The 25,504-nt window shown below is 55.6% G+C and overlaps 1 protein-coding gene across 2 annotated transcripts; it reads right to left on the reverse strand.

The window, feature by feature from the left end:
- Positions 1-11,735: 11,735 nt before the first annotated feature.
- LOC134432950 (uncharacterized) lies at positions 11,736-16,277 on the reverse strand. 2 transcript variants are annotated; one of them, XM_063181813.1, is made up of 5 exons: positions 15,856-16,277; positions 15,160-15,461; positions 14,655-14,781; positions 13,227-14,201; positions 11,736-12,826 (listed from the first exon to the last, which is right to left on the reverse strand). In XM_063181813.1, the coding sequence occupies exons 1-5, from the start codon at positions 15,889-15,891 to the stop codon at positions 12,596-12,598; spliced, it is 1,671 nt and encodes a 556-aa protein (XP_063037883.1). In that variant the 5' UTR covers positions 15,892-16,277; the 3' UTR covers positions 11,736-12,595. The 2 variants fall into 2 exon arrangements, with proteins under 2 accessions (XP_063037883.1, XP_063037884.1); XM_063181814.1 differs by having other exon boundaries at positions 15,877-16,276.
- Positions 16,278-25,504: the final 9,227 nt, after the last annotated feature.

A 25,504-nucleotide genomic window follows, 5' to 3' on the forward strand; every position in this document is an offset into this window, starting at 1 on the left:
GGGTTGGAGGGGTTATGAAAGGATTGCGGGGAGTGTTGGTGAGTCCTGAGGGAGAACTGGGCGTCCTGAGGGGATTTGAGAGGATCTGATGTGATTTGAGCGGTCCTAAGGGGGTCTGGGGTTGTCGTGAGGGAGAATTGGGCGTCCTGAGGAGATTTGAGAGGATCTGATGTGATTTGGGCGGTCCTAAGGGGGTCTGGGGATGTCGTGAGGGAGAATTGGGGTCCTGAAGGAGAACGGGTGGTCCTGAGGGGATCTGGGGAGTACTGTGGGGGCTTGGAGGGGGTTTGTGAGGGGGCTGAGGGGATGTGAGGGGCTTTGGGGGTATTGAGGGGAAACTGAGGGGTTTGGGGCGTCCTGAGGGGATGTGAGGGGTCATGAGAGGTTTTGGGGAATCCTGAGGGGATCTGGGGGGTCCTGAGTGAGAAATGGGGGTTCTGAGGGGACCTTGGGTGGTTGTGAGGGACAGGGGGTCCTGAGGGGGCATGTGGAGTCATCAGGGGATTGGAAAGGTTGTGAGGGGATTTTGGGGGGTGAGAGGGAGAATTGAAGATCCTGAGGGGACTGGGGGGTCCTGACGGGGTTTGGGGGGTCGTGAGGGAGAATTGAGGATCCTGAGGGGATTTGGGGGATCCTGAGAGGATCTGGAGGGTCCTGAGGGACTTTGGGGGATCCTGAGGGAGAACTGGGTGCGTCGTGAAGGGTTTTTGGGTGGATTTTGGCAGGTTCTGAGGGAGAATTGAGGGTCCTGATGGGGTTTGGGGGGATCTGGGGGGATCTTGAGGGGGTTAGGGGGGAATTTTGGGGGGTTGGGAGGGGATTGGCGGGTCCTGAGGGGATCTGGGGGCGTCATGAGGGAATCTGCATGGATTCTGAGGAGATTTTTGAGTGCCTGAGTAGTTTTGGGGGGGACACTGAGGGAGACCTGGGGGTCCTGAGGGGGTTTGGGCATGGTGAGGGGACTTGGCAGTGTTCTGAGGAAGTTTCTGGTGGGGATTTTGGGGCGTCCTGAGGGATTTTGGTGGTCCTGAGGGGGTTCAGAGGTATCTTGGGGGTTCCCGACTGGGTTTGGGGCATCCCGAGGGGATGTTGGGGGGCCCCTGAGTGGATTTTGTGGGTCCCTGACTGGATTTGGGGCAATTTTGTGGGAATCTGGGGTCCACGAACAGATATGGGGGATTTTGGGGATCCCTGACAGGATTTTGGGGTATTTTAGTGTAATTTTGTGGTGTTTTGGTGCAATTTCAGGGTCCCTGATGGGATTTGGGGGTACTTTGAGGGTCCAATGGGATTTCAGCGTATTTTGGTGCTATTTTTGGGGTGATTTGGTGTAATTTTGTGGTGTGTTATGGTATTTTGGTGGAATCTTGGGGTCTTTTGGTGTGTTTTGGTTTGAACAGAGAGGTGTGTGCTGAGGAAGGCAGGAGACCCCTGAAATGGGAAATGTGAACCCTCTCTCTCTCAATTGTTATAAATTTGAAATTAAAAGGCTCTCAGGCAAATAATAACAAGATAAAAATAAAATGAAGAATAAAAGTAAATAAAATATAAAATATTAAAAACAAAATAATAAAAATTAAAGAGAAAACTAAAATTAAGATTAAAATAAAATCCAAAATTAAAATAATAAATAATCTAAATATAGAAATAAAATATAAATAAGATAAAATTAAAAATAAAAAAATTATAAAAGTTAAAAAGAAACAGAAAACAAAAACAAAATAAAAATAAGATGCAAAGAAGAATAAAAATAATAAAAATCAAGTCAATAATCAAAATAACAATAATGAAAAAAAAGGACAAAAATTTTAAATAAGTTAATAAAAAAGTAAGAAGAAAGCTGCTCCTCTGGGAATTGCAGTGGCAAAGGCTGCTGTGGTGTTCCAACCTCAGATTCCATCCAGGTAGGAATGCTTGGCTCCTCCCCCTGGGCGGAGCATCTCCCAATGGGATGATGTCATCCCATCAGCCATGCAGTGATACTGTATGGCCCATTAACAGCAGAGAATTTAGAATAATGGCCCATGAACAGCAGGTAATCAATAATTAATTACCCATCAGCAGCAGAGAATTATTAATTAATGGCCCTGTCCTAGGTTCCAATATAGAATGTATTCTATTCCCATCCCCAAGAGCTTGCTGGCACCAGGAGGGACATTGGTTTATGGTTTTTCCTGATCTCCTGTTAATGAATCTGTTGTCATTACAGTGCAAGAGTTCTATTGTCAATATATTGCAAAGGTTCCATATCACTGGAGTTTTGTACCTCCTTGATGTCTCTTGTAGGCAGCTCCTCCAGGCACTGACTCTTCCTTGTCCTCGCAGTAGCCACTGACTCCAGTTCCCTCAGCCAACCAATCCACCCTTCTATAACACTCTTCTTATTGCCCACAGCTGCGACCTGTTAACATCAGGCCTACTTCTAATCCCTAAGGATTGGCTCAGCTGCAACTCTTTAGGGGATAAGATTACTTTCTGTATTACCTTTACTTATATTCTAGCCCCCTACAATTCCCCCTTTTTCTTTTAATTATGGAGTTGCAGCATTTCTAGAAGGACGTGCAAATAAATTAACATTATGACACATTCATATATTTCATTCAGAACTAATAGTTATACAAATGTTGAGACAACATATTATAATACATGTAGTAGATAGGGTCAGGCGCTCGGAAAATCTCGCGATGTCACGGAAAGCAGTAGAATTCCTCTCCCCCTAACGCCTAGTGATAAAGGATCACCCAAGAACGTAGTCCCCCCTAACATTAGTAACTTTCTACTCCTTACTAACCAATTACAGTAAAGTAAGACCCCCTGACGTAGAGAAAAAACTTTCCCAGTATAAAACCCGACGAGATGGTACAATAAAGGTCTTGAACCGTCCACCATACTGGTGTCTGTGTGTGTTCTTGGCCCAAGTGACCCTGGAGAGTTTGGGTCGCCGTTTCCTCGGAACCAGGTCGCCTCGCCTTGCATCAGAAGGCGACAAGTGGTGCCAAAGCCCGGGATCGAACCAGTGCCCGGGGAACGGGAATCCACCTGGAGAGAGGACAGCGGCTGTAGCGGCGGGTCCAATTACAGCGGAGGGGACGCCCTCGAATCATGGAAGCTATAGCAAAGGTCGTAAGTGAAGTGTGCACACGATGGGGAATTGATTGTAAGCTTAAAGATACGACTCTCGCATTGCCGAGATTGATTAAGCTGGGGGCTATAGAGAGCCCCGTGGATATTTTACACATGGAGGTGTGGGATAATTGTACGAAAACCCTGGCCGAGGATACCACGTGTTCAGGCTCGGGGAAAGCCCTAAAATCGTGGGGCAGAGTCATCCGGGCTCTGCAAAAAGCTCGAGAAGAGCAAGAAACCTGGAAAGCTGCCAGAAGCTGTTTAATAGCTACTCCGCAGCTAGGGGTGGGGGCAGCGACACAGACCACCCCGGAAAGTGATCAGATTGCAGACGGGGATGTGCGAGGGCTAGGCGCGTCCCACCTCCCCCCGAATCCCAGCCCAGAACCCCCGGGAGACCCCCCAACCTCCCCGTGGGGCCCGCCAGATCCCAGCCCCCCCTCGGAGCCCCTCGACAAAACCGCGGCCCCTCTACCCGTCCCCCCCCTGCCAATCGCCGACCCAGTGCAGAGCAACGGGCGCAGTGTTTTTGGGGGGGGCTGGCGGAGGAGGCGCGGGAAGCGGCGGGACGGTCAGAAACCGCCCGGATCGATACGATCTCTCCACCGCCGTATGGGCTCGAAAATGGCGACCGACCGCATGGTCAGGGCGGAAGAGAAGAGGGGACAAAGGGCGGAAATGGAGTCAGCGCGCCTAACATCGCATGCGCGGGAGAGCGGGGAGGGGGGGCGGTCCCCGCGGTGAAGGGTGAGACCAATCAGAGCGCTCTATTCAAATTAAGCCCGTATAAGGCAAGGACCTCCCACAGCAGGAGGCGGGGAGACCCCAGGGGGAGGGAATGGTCCGCCCCCCGCAGGAGAAAAAGGCAGAGCAGCCCGGAAGTGCTCGGCCATTCCACATCCGACTCCGACTCAGACCCGAGCCGGGACGAGACCAAGAGGGAGTTGGGGAGCTCCGGTTCGGATACTAGCCATAACAGAGGGAGAGCAGCAGCATATAAGGTCTCCAGTCACAGCGCTCCCGCACGGGTGAAGGGGTCATCGGAGAAAGACCGGACCCCGCTTACAGACTGGCGAAAAATAAAGATAGCCTGCGCCAAGTACACCCCTTCAGCCAAGCTAGTGTTCCCTGTCCGTGTGGGGGGGGCACGCGGAAACCAAAGAAGGACCTATTCTCCAGTGAATCCAAAAGAGGTACAGGCGATTATTAAAGCGATTGCAGACAAGGGAATTAATTCTGGCATGGTTAACACACTCATAGACGGGGTTTTTGGGGGGGATGACATGCTTCCCTTTGACATCAAACAGACGTGCAGGATGATTTTTGATGGGGCAGGAATGATTGTTTTTAAACAAGAGTGGGAGGATCAATGCACAAAGGAGCTAGCCCAGATAACGGGACCTGACCATCCACTACACGGCTCTAGTATGCAGAGATTGATGGGCAGAGACCCCACTATGATCACCCCCCGGCCCAGGCTGAGGGATTAAGGGCCCATGAAGTTATGACAACCACCCGGGCTGCCCGAGAAGCCATTCGTTCTGCTTCCAAAGTAGTGGCAAAACCTGCCTCGTGGTCCACCATAAGACAGATTGAAAGTGAGAGCTTCACTCAGTTTGTGGACAGGCTTCAGGCAGCATTAGATTCCTCCTCATTACCCTCGGAGGCGAAGGGTCCTGTGCTGGCAGACTGCCTACGCCAGCAATGCAACTCAGCCACCAAGGACATCTTAAGATCACTGCCACCTGGAGCTAACATAGCCGACATGATCAGACACGTGGCAAAGGAAGAACACCTTGTTCCCATTCAAGCAGCAGTTCACACCGCAATAACCAATGTGATGGCATGCCTTAAGTGTGGCCAGGCAGGTCACCTGGCAGTAAACTGCCCACAACCAAGGCGCCGAGCAGCAGCTGCTCCACCACGCCAAAGAGAACTCAGGGGACCGTGCTGGGCATGTGGGAAGAAGGAGCATTTAGCTAAGGAATGCAGATCCAAGCTTCAGGGAAACAGCAGAGGGAGGGGGTGGCCGGGCCGCGTTCAGCCCCCTCCCACCTGGAATGTGCAGCGGCCCAGCTACAGCAACCCCCAGTGGGGCAGGGGACCCTCATACCCCATGCCCCCACAGGGAGCAGTCAATTTTACATCCCCACCTACAACGCAATGCCAGAACTGCACAACACCACCAGTAATGCTTTCGCACCCTCCACCGCCACAAGCCGCGCCAGTGCCACAGGACCAGCAGGGGGCGCCCCAGAGTGGGATCCCTGGGTGGTCTCGGCCATGAGAATAGGGAAGGAGCCCCTGATGGTGTGGGGGACATGCCGCCTTTACAGCAGTCAGGATCCCCATTTCATAGGGTTTCAGTTCTGGGCGGACACGGGATCAGACTGCACGATTTTTCCCCAAGCACATTGGCCCGGGCATTGGCAATTCAAAGAAGTCCCTCCAGTGAACGGAGTGGGAGGGCAGTCCCAGGCGTGGAAAAGCACCCAGCTGGTAGCTATAACACTTCACACAAAAAAGGGACCAGGAGTGTCAACATCAGCAGCAGCCCTAATGCTGGAAGAAGCACTCTCCTCGTGACAGGGCACCGTGTCAGTCATTCGCATCAACAGCCACGACCCAGTCAAATTCTGCTTCCAGATTGACAACGACAAAGCGGACGCCGCAGCGAAAGGCGTCTGGACGTTGCAGGAAGCCCTGAAAAAGGCCCAGATCGAGGAGCAGAGAAAGGCAGAGCTGGAGGACGAGAGGGACTGCGGGAGAGACGTGGATGAGGAGCTGCAGCAGGGGAAGCAGAAGCTGCCACAGCGAGCGACAAGGATGAAGCCCGAAGAGGAGGAGGAAAATGTGCGGGAACTGAACGCGCTGTTCCTCAATGCCAAGTGCAACATGATCTGGGACAAGCAAGTCCTGGAGAAGCAGACGATCCTCGAGGAACTGGCGGAGGAAGAGAAGCGCCTGAACAAGATGATGGAAATGGAGCGAGAGAAGGGCATGGAGGTCCAGGAAGAGCTGGAGCGCCAGAGGAAGCAGGAGCTGATGAGAGCCCGGCAGGGCATTGCGAAACAGATGGAGCAGAATGCAGAGGAGCGGGCATTGAGGGCTGAGGAGCTGTACCAGGAGGGCCAGAGGCAGCTGGAGTGACTGGAGCAGATGAAAAAGGGAGGATCAGAAGGCCTGGGAGCAGAAACAGGAGCAGGGGGCCCACAGGTGGTAATTAGAAACGAGCTAGGCGAATGAGAACGGGGCTGGAGGTTGACGCTCACGGGGAGAGGGTATGCAGCTGTCAAAAGGGACGGCAAATTAGGTGGCGTCCACTTAAGTCAATTAAGCCGGACCTCCATAGCGAGCAGAATGAGACTGATGAGAGTTGCGAGTTTCTGTTTACAGGACATGCTCGTGGGACGTCCTCATGACGCGTACATCCCGGTTCCAGAGGAAACTGACAGACCACCAAGCCGCCAGGCAGCGCCCGAGAGACCCGCACGGGTGAGACCCAAGCACCAAGGGTGTTTCTGTGTGATTTTGCTGTTGGGGCTTGTTGCCAGAGGGCAAGCCAGCCCAGACCACTACCCCCATTGGCCATTCAGGTGGGTCATGCAAGACCTTAGTAGTGACAAGGTGCTCAGAGAAATCACCACATCGAACACCCCATCCTTCGTGCTCCGCATCACCGACCTGTTTCCAGGACAGCCAAAGGTAGACTCCAATTCCCCACACTCCACATACATGTCCTTTCAGGTCGACCTTTTAGCCGAGTCAGATTTAGATCCAATCCTTCGTATGTTAGAAGCTACCTTCCTATCCCTGAACGAATCCAACCCTTACCTAACCAAATCCTGCTGGCTCTGTTACAACGTCGAACCTCCCTTTTATGAAGGATTCACTTTAAACACTCCCTTCAGTTACCCCACAGCAGATGCACCCAGCCAATGTAGATGGGACACCCCCCGCAAAGGAATCACCCTGAGTCAGGTCACAGGCCAGGGCAGATGCTTTGGCAATGTAACCCTAGCTAGGCGGAAAGGCAACGTCTGCACCGAAGTCGTCAAACCCAACAGGAAAAACAATAAGTGGGCAGTCCCATCCGTGTCTGGGATGTGGGTTTGCCAGCGATCTGGAGTGAGTCCCTGTGTGTTCCTTGCCAAATTCAATGACTCTAACGACTTTTGTGTCCAAGTTCTGATCGTTCCTAGGGTTCTGTACCACGCAGGTGAAGAAGTGTACCACCTGTTTGAGGAACCCAGCCGGATCCACAAAAGAGAAATAGTAACAGGTATAACTATCGCAATGCTGCTCAGCCTAGGAGCAGCCGGAACGGCCACAGGAGTCTCAGCCTTAGCGACCCAGCACCAAGGACTGTCACAGCTGCAGGCAACAATTGACGAGGACCTGCAGAGGATCGAGAAATCCATCTCCTTTCTAGAGAAGTTAGTCTCCTCACTCTCAGAAGTGGTCTTGCAGAACAGGCGAGGCCTGGACCTCCTGTTCATGCAGCAAGGGGGCCTGTGTGCCGCCTTGAAGGAGGAGTGCTGCTTCTATGCAGACCACATGGGAGTCGTGAGAGACTCCATGGCAGAACTCCGAAACAGACTGGCCCAGAGACAGAAAGACAGGGAAGCCCAACAGGGTTGGTTCGAGTCCTGGTTCAATCGATCAACATGGCTGACTACCCTAATTTCTACCCTAACAGGTCCATTGGCGATGCTGCTTTTAGCTGTCACCTTCGGACCATGCCTGCTGAACAAGCTGATCTCATTCATTCAGACCCGCCTAGAACGGGCCAACATCCTGTTCATAGGCCAGCAATTCGCTGCTGTGAATTCGACCAGGGAACACTGCCAGTCACAAGATTTTCTACCCAGGTTCACCAAACCCCTTTCTCTGTCAACAACCCCATGCCTCATCTCAGTACCTATGTATATGACTACTTCGTTCATTTGTAAAAAAGGGGGGGGATGTGTAGTAGATAGGGTCAGACGCTCGGAAAATCTCGCGATGCCACGGAAAGCAGAAGAATTCCTCTCCCCCTAACGCCTAGTGATAAAGGATCGCCCAAGAATGTAGTCCCCCCCTAACATTAGTAACTTTCTACTCCTTACTAACCAATTACAGTAAAGTAAGACCCCCTGATGTAGAGAAAAAACTTTCCCAGTATAAAACCCGATGAGGCGGGACAATAAAGGTCTTGAACCGTCCACCATACTGGTGTCTGTGTGTGTTCTTGGCCCAAGTGACCCTGGAGAGTTTGGGTCGCCGTGCCGTTTCCTCGGAACCAGGTCGCCTCGCCTTGCATCAGAAGGCGACAAATACAAATATATATGTTTCCAAGTGTTGGTTCAGATTTGCAGCTTTTCTCAATTTACAAAGTACTTATCCTCAAAATCTTATATACTCTTATTTAACAAACATTAATAGCTGCAATTGATATATTTTACCGATCAATAAACACGTTGTACTGAATAATGAAACTATTTTTTTTTTTCCAGTTCTGACAGTTGCTTTCTCTACCCAGATCACCATGGGATCACGTTGCTTAATGTTTAAGTCTTTTTTCCTGAATCACCACAGGATCACATTGGTTGATACTTAAGTCCTTTTTCCATTTCTGAATCCATGAGGTCATATAGTGGAGTCCTTTTTCCTGAATCCGCAGGCTCATACAGTTGAGTCCCGTTTCCCCAGTCTATGGGGTCATATAGTTTAGTCCCGAATCCACGGGGTAATATAATTCAGTATTGAAGTCCTTTTTCTCCCGAATCCGCGGGGTCATATTTTCATCCCGAATCCTTCTCCAGAATCACGTTGGGGTCACCAGTTGTTGTCATTATAGCGCAAAGGTTCTATTGTCATTACACTGCAAGGGTTCCATATTGCCTGGGTTTTGTACCTGCTTGATGTCTCCTGTAGGCAGCTCCTCCAGGCACTGACTCTTCCTTGTCCTCGCAGCAGCCAACTGACTGCAGTTCCCTCAGCCAACCAATCCACCCTTTTATAACACTCTCCTTATTGGCTACAGGTGTGGCCTCTTAAAGTCAGGCCTGCTCCTAATCTCTAATAATTGGCTCAGCTGCAACTCATTAGGGGGTAAGATTACTTTCTATATTACCTTTATTTACTGATACTCTATCCCTACATGAACCCATCAATTCAATGCACTGAGCAGCAGCTCCCGTTTAAAATCTCACAGATTGCTCCCAGCTTCCCCAACCTTCCAATCCGAAACCAATAAAGACGTTACCGTGAAATCCTTCCAGGTCACACACAAATTGTAGTTTCCTGTTTGACAGCTGAGGACAACTTATTTGCCACTGTTACTACGTAAACACAATATTGCTTTTCGGAGAAAATCAGAGCAGGGGAGCAAGTGAAGCTGGGAGGAAAGGAAAACAGTAATTATCAAAACAGCGGCAACGTTTCCCAAAATTAAACTAAAATCGTCCACCTCTTCTATTCAATAATTTTTCAGAGACAGTTGCAAAGTCTCCCTATCTTAGTGAGGGTTGACTAACTGAAATCATGATGCAGAGATAACTCCCTCCGGGAGCCATTTCTGTTGGATGGGCAATCAAGGACCAATCATGACTCAGAACGATATCAGCCCATTGGGAGATGCTCCGCCCAAGGGGGAGGAGCTCAGCATCCCCACCTGGATATCATCTGGGCTTTGGGACAGAGCAGGCAGCCCTTACCCACTGGTTTCCAGAGGACAAAAGCTGCCAGATCTTTTCTATGGGATCACCACTTCAACAAGACCATTTCATCTGGACTGCTGCCACCACGCTAACTAGCAGGGTGTCAGGTTGTGTTCTGACTCTGTCAGTGGTTTCATTTTGCACTATTGGATGTGGTTTGGGTTTTTTTCCCTTTTCCTAATAAATTGCATCTCTGCCTTGGAGTGTCACACTGGTTTTGCTTTCAAACCAGAACATAATTTTGGCGCCAAACGTGGGCAGCAAGGTTTTTGCTCAAGGACCTGATTCTGCTTGGTGGGTAATGCAGAAGGACGGGGAAACCCCTTATCTACCACAAGGAGACCTAAATTTAAGTTAGGATTGTCTGTAAAGTCTCATTCTCTATTTTATATATATCTATATCTATATATATTTTCATCTATATATCTTTTCTATACATTATTATGTATATTATACATTTCTATATCTTTTTCTTTTGTATTTCATGTATTTTGGGAATTTTTTCCCTTTTCCAAATCAATAGTATTTTTGACCTGGAGTCACTCAGTGGTTTTGCATTCAAACTAGTACATAATTTTGGCACCCAAATTGGAGCAGGAAGGTTTTTGCTCAAGGACCTGGTTACACTGGGTGGATAATGCAGAAGGATGGGAAAACCCCTTGTGTACCACAAGAAGAACTAATTTTAAGTGAGAACTGAGTGTAAAGTTTCATTATGTATTTTAGATTTATCTATATCTCTGTACATATATATATCTTTCAGATACGTATATACATTATGTATTAATATGTACATTATATATTTATACACCTTTTTCTTTTGTATTTCATGTATTTTGGGTTTGCTCCCTTTTCCTAATAAATAGTATTTCTGACTTGGAGTCTCTCACAGCTTTTGCTTTCAAACCAGAACAATTGGCCACTGGCGATTGTTGTTTGGCTTGATTGGCCAATTGGATCCACGTGTGTGTTGTGACTGTCTGGCAAGGGCCATGGGTTGTTCTTAGTAGTAAAGGATGGTATAACAAAGGGATTGATCAGCCTGCTGCAATCATGGAGTCAATGCTCATTATTCCCCGCTGGGCACCGATGCTACGACAGGGACTGATGATTTTTCTTTCAGCACTGGACAGTCCTTTTTCCAATGTCCCCATTTCTTACAGGATGCACTCTGGGCCTTCTCCACAGGGGAAGCTTTCTTGGGTGACTTTTCCCAAGTTGCCTTCTTGCTAGGTTGGGATTAACTCTTTCAGTTGGGCCCCCGTCTCAAAACACTTTCCAGGCGACCTCCAGCAGTTTATCCATGTCTTCAACTCCCTTTGTCTTTCTTCTTATATCATTTGAAGCCTGACCCACAGTAAACAAAACCAGATGTGCTTTGCCATCAACTGACTCAGGATCCAGATCCGTATATTTGATGGCAGTTTCTCTTCACCTGTTTAAAAAATCAGTGTGTGATTCATCATTTTGCCTCACTTGGTGAAGCTTTGCCAAATTTACAGCTTTAGAAACCCCATGTTTTAACCCACATTCCACAAGGCTTTGATATCATTTTAATTTTGCCATCTGCTCGGGTGTGTTTCCCTCCCACCCAGGGTTTTCAAAGGGAAATATCTCAGTGACAGCGCCTTGAAGCAGCTCCCTGGCTGTGCTCCCCTCAAGGAACATTGGGATGGATTTATTGACCACTCGTCTCTCAATGGGGTCAGTGATGTGTCTGACACAGAGCACAGATCAGCCCAGTCTAGTCTTTATAGATGGTATTAATTAATAATTAATAGACTGTACGGTGCACACAGGAACTGACAGATTATATTGCACCAACCAGCAGCTACAAGGAATCATCGATAATCAGTATCAGTATCAAATGTCACCATTAGGTTGGATGTGTATGTCACACACATGTAATCGGGGTCCAAGAAGATAAAGTTTTTTATTCTGCATGTTCTCCAGTTTATATACTCTTAACAAAGCTTGATATAAATTGATGCAAAGCAATTAGTGTCAATATAAGTGGCAAAAGTTTTACAGAAATTTAATAAGGCACGTATACATGTACTTAGGCACATAGTCTAGCTAACAAAAATTTTCATCTATCTTTTCCAATCCGTTTCCATGCTGACGGCCTTGTCATCTCCCTTGCTATGGATACATTTAGTAACCATCAATTGTTACTTCTTCTCTTAACTCAGCTTTGCTTGCAGGCCAGCTGTCAAAGTCCCTCCATAATCAAATTGCTGGTGATTGATAACAATGCGGAAAAGCCAATACAGAAATGCAGAAGCCAGTTAGTGTCATTTATAACCCATCTCTGCTGCAGGCACAGTGAAAAGCTGGAAGATCTTGATGGGACTCATTCACCCCTGTCCCTGAGTGTCCCCAGAATGTCCCTGAGTGTCCCCGGATTTGGGTCAATTTCAGTGAAAATTCCCAGAAAATTCCCTACATTTGTTTCAAATCCTACATGGCAAGGCAGAAAAAAGGACAGCCATGTCCCTGATGATGTCACTGCCCTGATGATGTCACATTGGGGACATCACTGTCCCTGCAGCAGATTTGGGATGTCCTCAGCAGCTCTTTGGCACAGCTCAGCTACCGCGCGGGCGATGGAGCCATTGGGGTCACCACACCTGAAGATGGTGTGGATGTCCCCAAGTGCCCCCACCAAGTGGTCCCTGGCCAGGAGGCGGCTGGCCACCCACAGCCACTCAGCCCTGGTCACCTTGGCTGCCACAGCAGTGCGGAAATGGCGGCACGGGAGAACACTGTTATGCTTGATGGCCCCTCTGGTCAGCTGGGTCCAGCTGTCCTCCAACGTGGACACCGACCTGTGCCACTCGCTGGCCACCACTGTCACCTGGTCCCTTCTCACCCCAGGTGGTCAACGCGGTGTTCTCGTAGGCGGCCGGGGCCGGGCACAGGGAGGTGGAAGCGTCAGCAAGATCGGAGTTGAGACAGATGGAGTCATCAGTGTTGTGCTTCAGCAGGGCCACGTTCAGCTGGCGAAGAGACAGGGGAGGTGTCAGGGACGTGGTGGCACTTGTGGCCTCCTGGAGTGGCCCCTGTGTCCTCCCGGGTTCCCCTTTGTCCCCTCTGTCCCTTTGTCGGCGTTTTGTCCCCTCTGCGGCCACTGCTGTCCTCTCTGCCACCCCTCACTGTCCCGTCTGCCGCTCCCCACCAGCCCCCGTGTCCCCTCCTCTCCACTGTCCCCCCCATCCCCCACTGCCCCCCCGCCATTTCCCCTCCACTCCTCTGTCACCTCCCCCTTCCCGCCACTCCCTCCTGTCCCCTTTGAGATCCCCTGTCCCCTCCTGCCACCCCCCGTGTCCCCTCCATCCCCTATTGCCCCTTCCCCTGCCCCGCGTCCCCCTCTCTACCCCCACAAACCCCTCATCGCACCTCTTGCGGCTCCGTGCTCACTGGGGACATCTCAGGGATGCTCTGAGGATGCTCCGGGGGTTGAAGGAGCCTTGGGATGCCTTCAGTGGCTCTTCGGCACTGCTCGGCCACCTCACTGACACTGGGGCTGGCACGACCACCATTGGACAAGAACTTGGTGATGTTGTCAATTGCCCCCACCAGGTGACCCTTGGCCAGGTGGGCATTGGCCTCCCACAGCCACTCGGCTTTGCCCACCTTGGCCACCAAGTCCTCAGGGACATTGGGGGGCTCGTCGTTCATGCTCTCCAGGGCATCCGCAATGTCCCCAACCCTGCGCTGCAGCTCGCGGGGCAACGCGGTGGCTTCCTTAGATACGGTCACCAAGCGCTCCAGCAGCTCCAGGGCCGCCTCCACCCGCTGTCTCATCATGGTGGCCCTTCTTGCCTTGCTGGCAGCCACCTTGGCCTCTCTCTTCACCCGGGTTTTCCGCCTGGCCCTCTCATCCTTGCCCAGCGCCACCATGCGTTCCCGAGCTGCCCCATAACGGGCAGCCCGTGCCTGCTGCTCCCTGGCCCGGGCGGTGGCCTCCTCAGTGGCCGCCTCGGCGGCCAATTCCCTGCAGATGCTGAGGAGCTCGGGGGCTGCCCTGGCCACCTCGGCGCTGTTCTCCAATTGCCCATTCAGCGACCCCAGCCAGTGCCAGGCCTCCGCTACCACATGGCGCCAGTTGGTCCATGGGGTGTGCTGGTAGGCAGCCAGAGCCATGCTCAGGGAGGCGGGACGGGCTTTATCGTTGGAGGTGACATTGCGGCGCCACCATGGGTCTTGAATGGACTTCATGGTGGCCCCCAGCTTCATGCAGAAGTCCACCAGCTTCGAGTACAGGTACTCTAGGGACTTGAGCCGCTTTGTGTCCCGCCTGGGCAGGATGTCCGCCTGCTTGCCCAGGATGGCCACCATGGTGACCTGCGGCAGCAGCAGGGCCGGGGACAGCTGGGGAGGGGACAGGGGAGGTGTCAGGGACCTGGTGGCACTTACGGCTCCCTGTGGTGACCCCTGCCACTGAGGGATCCCCTTTGTCCCCTCCATTCCTTAGTCAGCCTCTTGTTCCCTCTGCCACCCCCTGCCCCTCCCCTCGTAACCTCTCCCAGCCCCTGCCCTCCTGCTGTCCACTCTGCCACCCCCCTGCTCCCACTGCTGTCCCCTCTGCCACCACCACCATCCCAGTGTCCCCTCCCTGCCGTGTCCCCCCCATTCCCCACTGCACCCTCCTCCCTCATGTCCCTTCCCCTCTCTATCACCTCCCCCCTTCCAGCCACTCCCTCCTGTCCCCCATGCAACCTCCTGTCCCCTCCTGCCACCCCCGTGTTTCCTCCATCCCCAGTAATGGCCTCCTCCCCCTCAGTGTCCCCTCTGTCCCCCTGTCCCCACCCCCACCCATCGCACCTCTTGGGGCTCCCCGCTCACTGGGGACACCTGGGGGTTGCTCTGGGAACGCTCCGGCGATCGGAGGGGCCTTGGGATGTCCTCAACGGCTCTTAGGCACCAGTCAGCCTCATCATAGGCAAGGGAGCTGTCGGGACAAATGGTGAAAGAGAACTCAATGATGTTGTCAACCGCTCTCTCCAGGAAATCCTTGACTAGGTGGCCACTAGCCCCCCACAGCTGCTCGGCCACGGCCACCTTGGCCACCAAGACATTGCGCACTTTGCGGGATGACTTATTTTTACCCCCAAAAGTGGTCTTGGTGTCCCTGAGCAGGCGCTGCAGCTTGCGGGGGAACGCGGTGGCTTCGTCACACGCGGCCACCAAGCGCTCCAGCAGCCCCAGGGCCGCCTCCACCCGCTGTCTCTCCATGGTGGCCCTTGTTGCCTCGCTGGCAGCCACCTCAGTGGCCGTCTCCCTGCAGGCTTTGCAGAGCTTGATGGCCTTCCTGGCCAGCTGGACCCACCTGTACAGAAGTCGAGACATGAACAGTTCCTCCAGTTCCATTGTCGTACGCCTGTGCCAGGTCCATGGGTTGCTCTTGTAGACGCTCAGGAAGGCGACAAGGTTATCACCATCGAAGGCGGCAGTGCGGTGCCCCCAAGTGGCAGCAATGTACACCAGGTGCTTCTGAAGCTCACTGGTGGAGCTCGACTTCCACTCTCTCTCTAATCTGCGCAACAGCGTCTCCTTCTCTAGGTAGAACAGGGTGTCCAGCCCCGTGATGGACGGCATGGTGACCCGTGGCTGCAGCAGGGCCTGGAACCGCTGGGCAGGGGACAGGGGAGGTGTCACGGACCTGGTGGCACTTGCAGCCTCCTACGGTAGCCCCTGTGCCCTCCCAGGGTCCCCTTTGTCCTCTCCCTGGAGGGCTCTGCTGTCCCCTCTGTCCCTTTGTCACCCCCTTGTCCCCTCTTTGTCCCCCCTTTGCCACCCCCACCGTTCCCCACTGTCCCCTTTCACCATCCCCTGTTGTACCCCCCTTCCACCCCTCTGTCACCTCCCCCCTTCCTGCCACTCCCGCCTGTCCCCTTTGCGCCCCCCTGTCCCCTCCCGCCACCTCCCGTGTCCTCCCCATGCCCCACTGTTCCTTCTGCCCCATCGCCCCCGCTACCGGCCGGGTCCCCGCCCCACCCCGTCCCCGCTATCCCCTCCGTGTCACCTCTCCCCTTTCCTGTCGCACCTCTTGGAGCTCCATCGTCACTGGGGACACCTTGGGGACACTCGGGTGGCGAACGAGTCCCGGGACAGGCGCCGGTCCAGGCACAGAACCGGCCCCGCTGGCGGTGCCTCTGGTAATGGCGGATCAATCGCGCGGGGAGCGCCAAAGGGCCGGGGCGGGGCCAGGCGAGGTCACCGCCCGCCCCTTGTGGTACCGCTCCAATGCATGGGTGGCTGCTTCAGCTCGATCCCAGGGGGTTTAGGCTCCATCCCCAGGGGATTTAGGCTCCATCTCGCCATTTCCAGACGGACTCCGCCGTTACCGGCCGCATTTAGGAGCCCACAGAGTTGCCGTCACTCAAATTGGCGTCCTGATTCTCTCGCGAGACCTGTGGCGAGAAGCGCCAAAAGCCGCGCGGACCAATCAGAAGCTGTGCCTGGCAGTAGTCAGAAGTCCCCCCCAGGCGGCGGCCCGGGGCGGCCGCTGTCGTCAGAGCCGCGCTGCATTGTGGGCATTGTGGTCCCGGTGGGGCCCAGCGGAGGCGGAGCGGGGCTGAGGCCGCGGGGGCCGGGCGGGAATTTGGGGGCGCCGAGGGAGCCCCGGACCCCCCCCCACGGCAGCGCGGGATGGGCGACAGCGACCGCGGTCAGCACCGGGAGCGGGGGGGGGGGGGGCGGTGAGGAGGGGGTTGGGAGGATTATGAGGGGAATGGGGAGGGCTGAGGAGATGTGAGGGGATCTGGGGGGTCCTGAGGGGGTTTGGTGGGGTTGTGAGGGGAAGTGAGGGGATTTGGGGGGTCCTGAGAGGATTTGAGCAGGGTCCGGAGGGAGAATCCGGGGTCGTGAGGGCATTTGGGGGTATCTGAGAGGGACTGGGGGATTCCTGAGGGGATGTGAGAGGTTCTGAGGGGATTTGGGGGGTCTTGAGGGGGTTTGTGGGTTCCTGAGGGAGATTTTGGGGGTCCTGAGGGGATTTGGGGCGATATGAGGTGGTTTGTGGGCTCCTGAGGGAAAACCGGGGGTCCTGAGGGGATCTGGGGGATTCTGAGGCGGACTGGGGGGTCCTGAGGGAGAATTTGGGTTCCTGAGGAGAAACTGGGAGTCCTGAGGGGATCTGGGGGGTCCTGAGGGGATCTGGAGGTCCTGAGTGGATGTGAGGGGTCAGGAGGAGATTTGGGAGGCATCTGAGGGGATTTGGGGGGTTTTGGAGGGTTCTGTGGGGAAATGGGGGGTCCTGAGTGGCTGTGAGGGGTCATGAGGAGATGTGGGGGATCCTGAGGGGTTTTGGGGTCACTGAGGGAGAACCGGGGTTCCCGAAGGAGTTTAGGGGGCTTGTGTGGGGGTTTGGGGGTGCTGAGGGGATATGAGGGGATTTGGGGGGTCCTGAGGGAGAACTGGGGTTCCCGAGGGGCTTTGGAGTGGATTTGGGGGCCTTCTGAGGGAGAATTGAGGGCCCTGGAGGGGTTTGTGGAGATTTTGGGGGGTCGCTATGGAGAATTGGGGTTGTGAGAGGATTTGAGGGGGATTTTGGGTGGTCCTGAGGGGATCTGGAGGGGGCCCTGCAGGAATCTGGGGGGGGATTTTAAGGGGTCCTGAGGAGATTTTGGGGGTCCCGACTGGATGTTGGGCATCCCGAGTAAATCTGGGCGGTCCTACAGGGATTTGAGCCTCCCTGACTGGATTTGGGTCAATTTCGGGGGGATTTGGGGTCATTATATGGTCCCTGACTGGAGTTTCGATTTTTTTTTTTTGGGTGGGGGGCAATCTTGGGGTATTTTTGGAGTATTTCGTGGTCCTTGACCGGAGTTTGGGGGGATTTGGGTTTTTTTGGGGGTAATTTCGGGGTAATTTCACCCCCATTGCTTGCCGGCCCCTTCCCGCCCAAACTCAGCCCACGCACCCTCCGCTCTCCATTGGCCGCCGCTCCCCGGGGCCCCGCCCCCTTTCCACGCCCCCACTCCTTGCCGGCCCCTTCCCGCCCAGTCCCAGGCCACGCCCCCTCCGCTCTCCATTGGCCGGTGCTCCCGGAGCCGCGCCCCTTTTCCCACGCTCCCATTCATAATCGTATCTAACCCTCCCGCTCACCCGCTCCCCATTGGCCACCCCGCGCGGCCCCGCCCTGCTGTGGGCGTGGCTACAAGACCGATCGGCGTTTATTGAAAGGCTCCGCTCAGCGGCGGCCCCGGGGGGTGGAGCCAGCCCGGCCCCACCGGGGGGGCTCGGGGGGTCCTGGGGGGCCCGGGGGGGCTCGGGGGGGCCCCGGGGGGTGGAGCCAGCCCGGCCCCGGCGGGGCCCAACGCGGGCCGGGGGCTCGGGGGGGCCGAGAGGGGAGGGGCTGGGGTCGTTTCGGGGGGGGTTCAACCAATGGGGGGGAGGCCCGGGGGGTGCCGAAGTGGGGGGAGGGGTCTGGTGAGTGTGGGGGGGGTCCCATGGATTGGGGGGTCCTGGTGAGTGTGGGGGTTCTGGTGAGTGTGGGGGGGTCCCATGGATTGGGGGGGTCCTGGTGAGTGGGGGGCGGTGAGGTGGGGGTCCCATGGATGGTGCAGGGGCGGTGAGTGGGGGGGTCCTGGCGCACTGGGGGGGGGTCTCATGGACTGGGGGCGTCCCAGCGTTTTGGGGGTGTCGGTGAAGGGGGGAGGCAGTGAATGGGGGGGGGGGGGTCCCGGTAAATTGGGAGGGGTCCCTGGTGATAACGGGGGGGGGGGGGTCACAGGATTGAGCCCCAAGGGACCCCCCGGTGTTGGGGACCCCCCTGTGCCCCCCCAGCGCTCGGAGCCCCCCGGTCCCGCTCCTGGGCCCCCCCCAGTCCCGGTGCTGTTCCCGGGGGGGTCAAAGGGGAGGGGGCGGAACCCCCGTGATGGGTGGGGGGGGGCACAAAGGGGGGTCCGGGCCCGGTGCTCGGGGAGGGGTCGGTACAACGAGGGGGGGTCCGGTCCCAGTCCCGGTGCTCGGGGGTGGCGCTGCCCGGGGGGTCCCGGTGCCCGGGGGGGTCCCGGGTTTCAAGGGGGGGTCCAGTCCCAGTCCCGGTGCTCGGTGAGGGGGGGTCAATGCACGGGGGGGGGTCCCGGTGCTCGAGGAGGGTCCAGTCCCGGTGCTGGTGCACGAGGGGGGGGCGGTGCACGGTGATTCGGGGGGGTCTCCGGTGCTCGGTGATTCGGGGGGGGGGTCTCTGGTGGTCCCGGTGCACGGAGGGGGGGTCCCGGTGTTCGGTGATTTAGGGGGGGGTCTCCGGCGGTTCCGGTGCCCGAGGCTGGCGATGTTTGAGGGGGGGTCCGGTGGTCTCGGTGATTCGGGGGGGGTTTCCGGTGGTCCCGGTGCACAATGTGGGGGTCAATGCTCGAGGGGGGGGTCCGGTGCTCGGTGGCGGCGCTGATTGATGGGGGAAGGGAAACTCGAGGGTCCTGCTGGGTCCTGAGGGGGGGTCCCGGTGCACGAGGACGGTGAAATTCGGGGGTCCCGGTGCTCGGGGGGGTCCCGGTGGGTGCCCGAGGGCAGAGAGACCCCGGTGACACCGGGGACCCGCTGGGCCAGGCCTGGTGACACTCGGGGGGCTCCTTGGTGGCACAAAGACCCCCCCCCCCCAATTTCTCCTGCAGGAGGTCCTGGTGACACGAGGAGCTGGTGGCACTCGGGGGGCTCTTGGTGACACGAGGACATGGTGGCACTTGAGGAGCTCTTGGTGACGTGAAGAGCTGGTGGCACCCAAGGGGCTCTTGGTGACACGAGCAGCTGGTGGCACTTGAGGAACTGGTGGCACCCAAGGAGCTCTTGGTGACACCAGGAGCTGGTGGCACTCTTGGGGGGCTCTTGCACGAGGACCCCCCCCCCCCGTTCCTCTTGGTGACAGAAGGACGTGGTGGCACTCGGGGGGCTCTTGGTGACAAGAGGAGCTGGTGGCCACTCGGAGCCCCCCAAATTCCTCTTGGTGACACTCGGGGGGCTCTGGCACACGAGGACCCCCCCCAGATTCCTCTTGGTGACACGAGGACGTGGTGGCACTCGGGGGGCTCTTGGTGACACCAGGAGCTGGTGGCACTCGGAGCCCCCCAAATTCCTCAGGGTGACACTCGGAGCCCTCGGTGAGGAGCTGGTGACACTCGGGGGGCTCTGGCACACGAGGACCCCCAAATTCCTCTTGGTGACATGAGGTGATGGTGGCACGAGGGGCCCTTGCAGGGGGACCCCAAAACTCTCGCTCGGGGACCCCAAATTCTCACACGGGGACCCCAAATTCTCACACGGGGACCCCCAATTCCTGGAACGGGGACCCCGAAATTGTCGCGCAGGGACCCCAAAATTCTCAGATGGGGACCCCAAATTCCTGGAACGGGGACCCCGAAATCGTCGCACGGGGACCCCAAAATTCTCAAACGGGGACCCCAAATTCCACACGGAGACCCCAATTCTTGGAACGGGGACCCCAGATTGTTGCATGGGGACCCCAAATTCCTGACATGGGGACCTCAAATTCTCACACGGGAACCCCAAATTCTCAAACGGGGACCCCAAATTCCTGACATGGGGACCCCCAAATCGTCACACGGAGACCCCAATTCCTGGAACGGGGACCCCAAATTCCTGACATGGGGACCCCCAAATCGTCACACGGGGACCCCAATTCCTGGAACGGGGACCCCAAAATCCGCAAGGGGACCCCAAATTCTCGCACGGGGACCCCAAATTCCTGACATGGGGACCCCCAAATTGTCACACGGGGACCCCAATTCCTGGAACGGGGACCCCAAAATTCTCGCACGGGGACCCCAAATTCCTGACATGGGGACCCCCAAATCGTCACACGGGGACCCCAATTCCTGGAACGGGGACCCCAAAATCCGCAAGGGGACCCCAAAATTCTCACACGGGGACCCCAAATTGTCACACGGGGACCCCAATTCCTGGAACGAGGACCCCAAAATTCTCACACGGGGACCCCAAAATTCTCACACGGGGACCCCAAAATTCTCACACGGGGACCCCAAATTGTCGCACGGGGACCCCCAATTCCTGTCCCGCCCCCCCCGTTTCCCCACGCGAGGAGCCCTTTGCACGAGGATCTGCTGCACGAGGACCCCCCCCGAAAAATTCCTCGCGCAAACCCCCCCGAATTCCTCGCGTGACAGAGACCCCCCCCCAAACGCGAGCCCCCCTCGCCTCCTCCTCCTCCTCCTCCTCCTCCTCCTCCTCCTCCTCCTCACCCCGGGGGTCTCCGGGTGTTCCCCCCTCCCCCCCGCCCTCCCCTTTCCCCCTTTTCTCCCCCAGGGCTGGGGGGGTTTCGGGGGGACTCAAGGGGGGGTGCGGGTGCGGTTTGGTTCGAGGGGGGGGGTCCCGGCGACCCCCGGGGCGGGGGTCAGTGCTCAGCAGCGGGGCCGCGCCGCTCGCAGCCGTTGGCCGTGATCGGGGGTGGCGGGGGCGGAGGCGGGGGCCGCCCGGGGACCCCCCCGGCCCCCCAAATCACACCCGGGTCTGCTGCACCCACGGCGGAAAGCTGCCTCTCCTGCAAGGCACCGAGGGGGCTCATTCACCCCCCCGCCCCGGCCAGCGCCGCCCTCAGTGTCCCCCGAGTGTCCCCTGATTGTCCCCTCAGTGTCCCCCGAGTGTCCCCTCAGTGTCCCCGAGTGTCCCCGAGCGTCCCCCGCCCCACCCCGGGCGGGGCTCACTCACCTGCGGCACCGGCGCGGGGCCCTCGGGGCGGCCCCAAATCAACGCGAATCCACCCAAAAACCATCCCTGACCCGCCCCGGAGTTAACCCGAACCCCTAAAATTAACCCTGAACCCCTAAAGTTAACCCTAAAATTAACTCTGAGCCCCTAAAATTAACCCTGACCCCCTCAAATTAACCCTGAACCCCTAAAGTTAATCCTGACCCCCTAAAATTAACGCTAAAATTAACCCTGAACCCCTAGAATTAACCCTGAACCCCTAAAATTAACCTTGAACCCCTAAAATTAACCCTGAACCCCTAAAATCAACCCTAAAATTAACCCTGAACCCCTAAAGTTAACCCTGAACCCCTAAAATTCACCCTAAAATTAACCTTGAACCCCTAAAATTAACCCTGAACCCTTAAAATCAACCCTAAAATTAACCCTGAACCCCTAAAATTAACCCTGAACCCCTAAAGTTAACCCTAAAATTAACCCTGAACCCCTAAAATGAACACTGAACCCCTAAAATTAACCCTGACCCCCTAAAATTAACCCTAAAATTACCCTGAACCCCTAAAATTAACTTTGAACCCCTAAAGTTAACCCTGAACCCCTAAAATTAACCCTAAAATTAACCCTGAACCCCTCAAATTAACCCTGAACCCCTAAAACTAACCCTAAAGTTAACCCTGACCCCCTAAAATTAACCCTAAAATTAACCCTGACCCCCTAAAATTAACCCTAAAATTAACACTGAACCCCTCAAATTAACCCTGACCCCCTAAAATCAACCCAAACCCCTTAAAATTAACCCTGACCCCCTAAAATTAACCCTAAAGTTAACCCTGACCCCCTAAAATTAACTCTAAAATTAACCCTGAACTCCTAAAATTAACCCTAACCCTCAAAATAACCCTGACCCCCTAAAATTAACCCCAAAATTAACTCTGAACCCCTCAAATTAACCCCGACCCCCTAAAATAACCCCGACCCCTTAAAATTAACCCCAATCTCCTAAAAATAACCCTAAACTCTAAAATTAACCCTGAACCCCTAAAGTTAACCCCGACCCCCTAAAATTAACCCTGACCCCCGAAAATTAACCCTGAACCCCTAAAATTACCCCTGACTCTCTAAAGTTAACCCTGAACCCCTAAAGATAACACTGAACCCCTAAAGATAACACTGAACCCCTGAAAATTAACCCTGAACCCCTCAAGTTAACCCTAAAATTAACCCTGACCCCTTAAAATTAACCCCGAACCCCTCAAATAAACCTCAATTCCCTAAAATTAACCCTAAAATTAATCCTGAACCCCACAAATTAACCCTGAACCTCTCAAATTAACCCCGGACCCGTAAAATCAATCCTGAATCCCTAAAATTAACCCCAAAATTAATCCGGACGCCCTAAAATTAACCCTGAACCCCGAAAATTAACCCTGACCCCTCAAATTAACCCTAAAATCAACCCCGACCCCCTAAAATTAACCCTGACCCCTTAAAATTAACCCTAAAGTTAACCCTGAACCCCTAAAATTAACCCTAAAGTTAAGGCTGAACCCCTAAAATTAACCCTAAAGTTAACCCTGAACCCTTAAAATTAACCCTAAAATTAACCCTGAACCCCTAAAATTAACCCTAAAGTTAACCCTGAACCCCTGAAATTAACCCTGAACCCCTAAAATTAACACTAAAATTAACCCCGAACCCTTAAACTTAACCCCGAACCCCTCAAATCAACCCCGACCCTCAAAGTTTCACCCCAAAATTAACCCCAAAAATTGAAGGCGGGACGCCCTCGGTTTGTCCCCACGCCTTCCCAAAATGGAGGAGATTGACCCCCAAAATTGTCCCCACCCCTACCCAAAATTGTCCCCCCACCCCCAAAATTGTCCTAGTGCTGCCTCAGTTGTCCCCAACCCCCTGAAATGTCCCCAGCCCCCTCTGAACTGTCCCCAACCCCCTTAAATGTCTCCAACCCCCCCCCCAAATTGTCCCCAACCCCCCCCAAAATGTCCCCAACCCCCCCCAAAATGTCCCCAACCCCCCCGAACTGTCCCCACCCCCCCCCCCCAAACTGTCCCCACCCACCCTGGTGACAGGACATGGCACACGGACACGGGTGTCACCTCCCCCCCGGTGAGATGGGGACAGACACAAGACACGAGGATGGTGACGGTGACGCGGCGCCAGCGCTGGGGGACATTTGGTGACAACCCCACCCCAAACCCCGCCCCCCACCCCCCACCAATGGGGACAATGGTGGCACCTCCAGGGGGTGGGGACAGGGCCGGTGGTGGCACCTGAGGGGACATGGGGACACCTGGGGTGGTGTCTCCAGAGGGTCCCCAGTGTCCACAGGGGACATGGGGACACCAGAAGGGACATGGGGACACCTGGGGTGGTGTCCCCAAGGGGTGCCCAGTGTCCCTAAGGGACATGGGGACACCAGAAGGGACATGGGGACACCTGGGGTGGTGTCCCCAAGGGGTGCCCAGTGTCCCTAAGGGACATGGGGACACCTGGGGTGGTGTCTCCAGAGGGTCCCCAGTGTCCCCAAAGGGTCCCCAGTGTCCTCAAGGACATGGGGACACCTGGAGGGGCATGGGGACACCTGGGGTGGTGTCCCCAAAGGGTCCCCAGTGTCCCCAAAGGGTCCCCAGTGTCCTCAAGGACATGGGGACACCTGGAGGGACATGGGGACACCAGAAGGGACATGAGGACACTAGGGGTGGTGTCCCCAAGGGGTCCCCAGTGTCCCTAAGGGACATGGGGACACCTGGTGTGGTGTCCCCAAAGGGTCCTCGGTGTCCACAAGGGACATGGGGACACCAGGAGGGAAATGGGGACACCTGGTGTGGTGTCTCCAGAGGGTCCCCAGTGCCCCAAAGGGTCCCCAGTGTCCTCAAGGACATGGGGACACCTGGAGGGACATGGGGACACCAGAAGGGACATGAGGACACTGGGGGTGGTGTCCCCAAGGGGTCCCCAGTGTCCCTAAGGGACATGGGGACACCTGGTGTGGTGTCCCCAAAGGGTCCTCGGTGTCCACAAGGGACATGGGGACACCAGGAGGGAAATGGGGACACCTGGTGTGGTGTCCCCAAGTGGTCCTCAGTGTCCCCAAGTGGTCCTCAGTGTCCCTAAGGGACATGGGGACACCAGGAAGGACATGGGGACACCTGAGGTGACGTCCCCAAAGGGTCCCCAGTGTCCACAAAGGACATGGGGACACCAGGAAGGACAAGGGGACACCAGGAAGGACATGGGGACACCTGGGACAGTGTCCCCAAGGGGTTCCCCATGTCTCTAAAGGACATGGGGACACAGAAGGGACAAGGGGACACCTGGATCCGTGTGCCCAGGTGACACGCGAGGGACACGGCAGGGACAGGAGGACACCAGGAGGGACATCAGGACACCTCGGTCCATGTCCCCGGGGGACATGGGGACACAAGGAGGGACATGGGGACAGCAGGAGGGATGTGGGGACACCTGAATCCATGTCCCCAAGGGACATGGGGACACAGGAGGGACACGGGGACACCCTGATCTGTGTCCCCAAGGGGTCCCTTGTGTCCCTGCAGGACATGGGGACACAGGAGGGACACGGGGACATCTTGGATCCATGTCCCCAAGTGTCCCCAGTGCCCCTGAAGGACATGGGAGGGACATGGGGACAATGAGCATCTTGGGGACACCTGGATCAATGTCCCCAAGGGGTCCCAATGTCCTTTGGGGACAGAAAAGGGTCTTGGGGACACCTGGATGTGTGTCCCCAAGGGTCCCCAATGTCCTTCAGGGACATGGGAGGGACATGGGGACACAGGAGGGACATGGGGACACCCAGATCCGTGTCCCCAAGGGGTCCATGGGGACACCTGGATCCGTGTCCCCAAGGGGTCCATGGGGACACCTGGATCCGTGTCCCCAAGGAGTCCCCAGTGCCCATGAGGGACATGGGAGGGACATGGGGACACTCCAGATCCATGTCCCCA

The sequence above is a fragment of the Melospiza melodia genome, assembly GCF_035770615.1.
Source record: "Melospiza melodia melodia isolate bMelMel2 chromosome 7 unlocalized genomic scaffold, bMelMel2.pri SUPER_7_unloc_4, whole genome shotgun sequence".
In the NCBI taxonomy this organism is placed as follows: domain Eukaryota; kingdom Metazoa; phylum Chordata; class Aves; order Passeriformes; family Passerellidae; genus Melospiza; species Melospiza melodia.

Coding starts and splice junctions, on each gene's coding strand:
- LOC134432950 (XM_063181813.1), bottom strand. CDS start 15,891: ATGGAGCTCCAAGAGGTGCGACAGGAAAGGGGAGAG. Junction 14,782..15,159: donor ATGTCTCGACTTCTGTACAG/GTGGGTCCAGCT, acceptor TTGTCCCGACAG/CTCCCTTGCCTATGATGAGG. Junction 14,202..14,654: donor TGAGCGGGGAGCCCCAAGAG/GTGCGATGGGTG, acceptor TCCCCTCCCCAG/CTGTCCCCGGCCCTGCTGCT.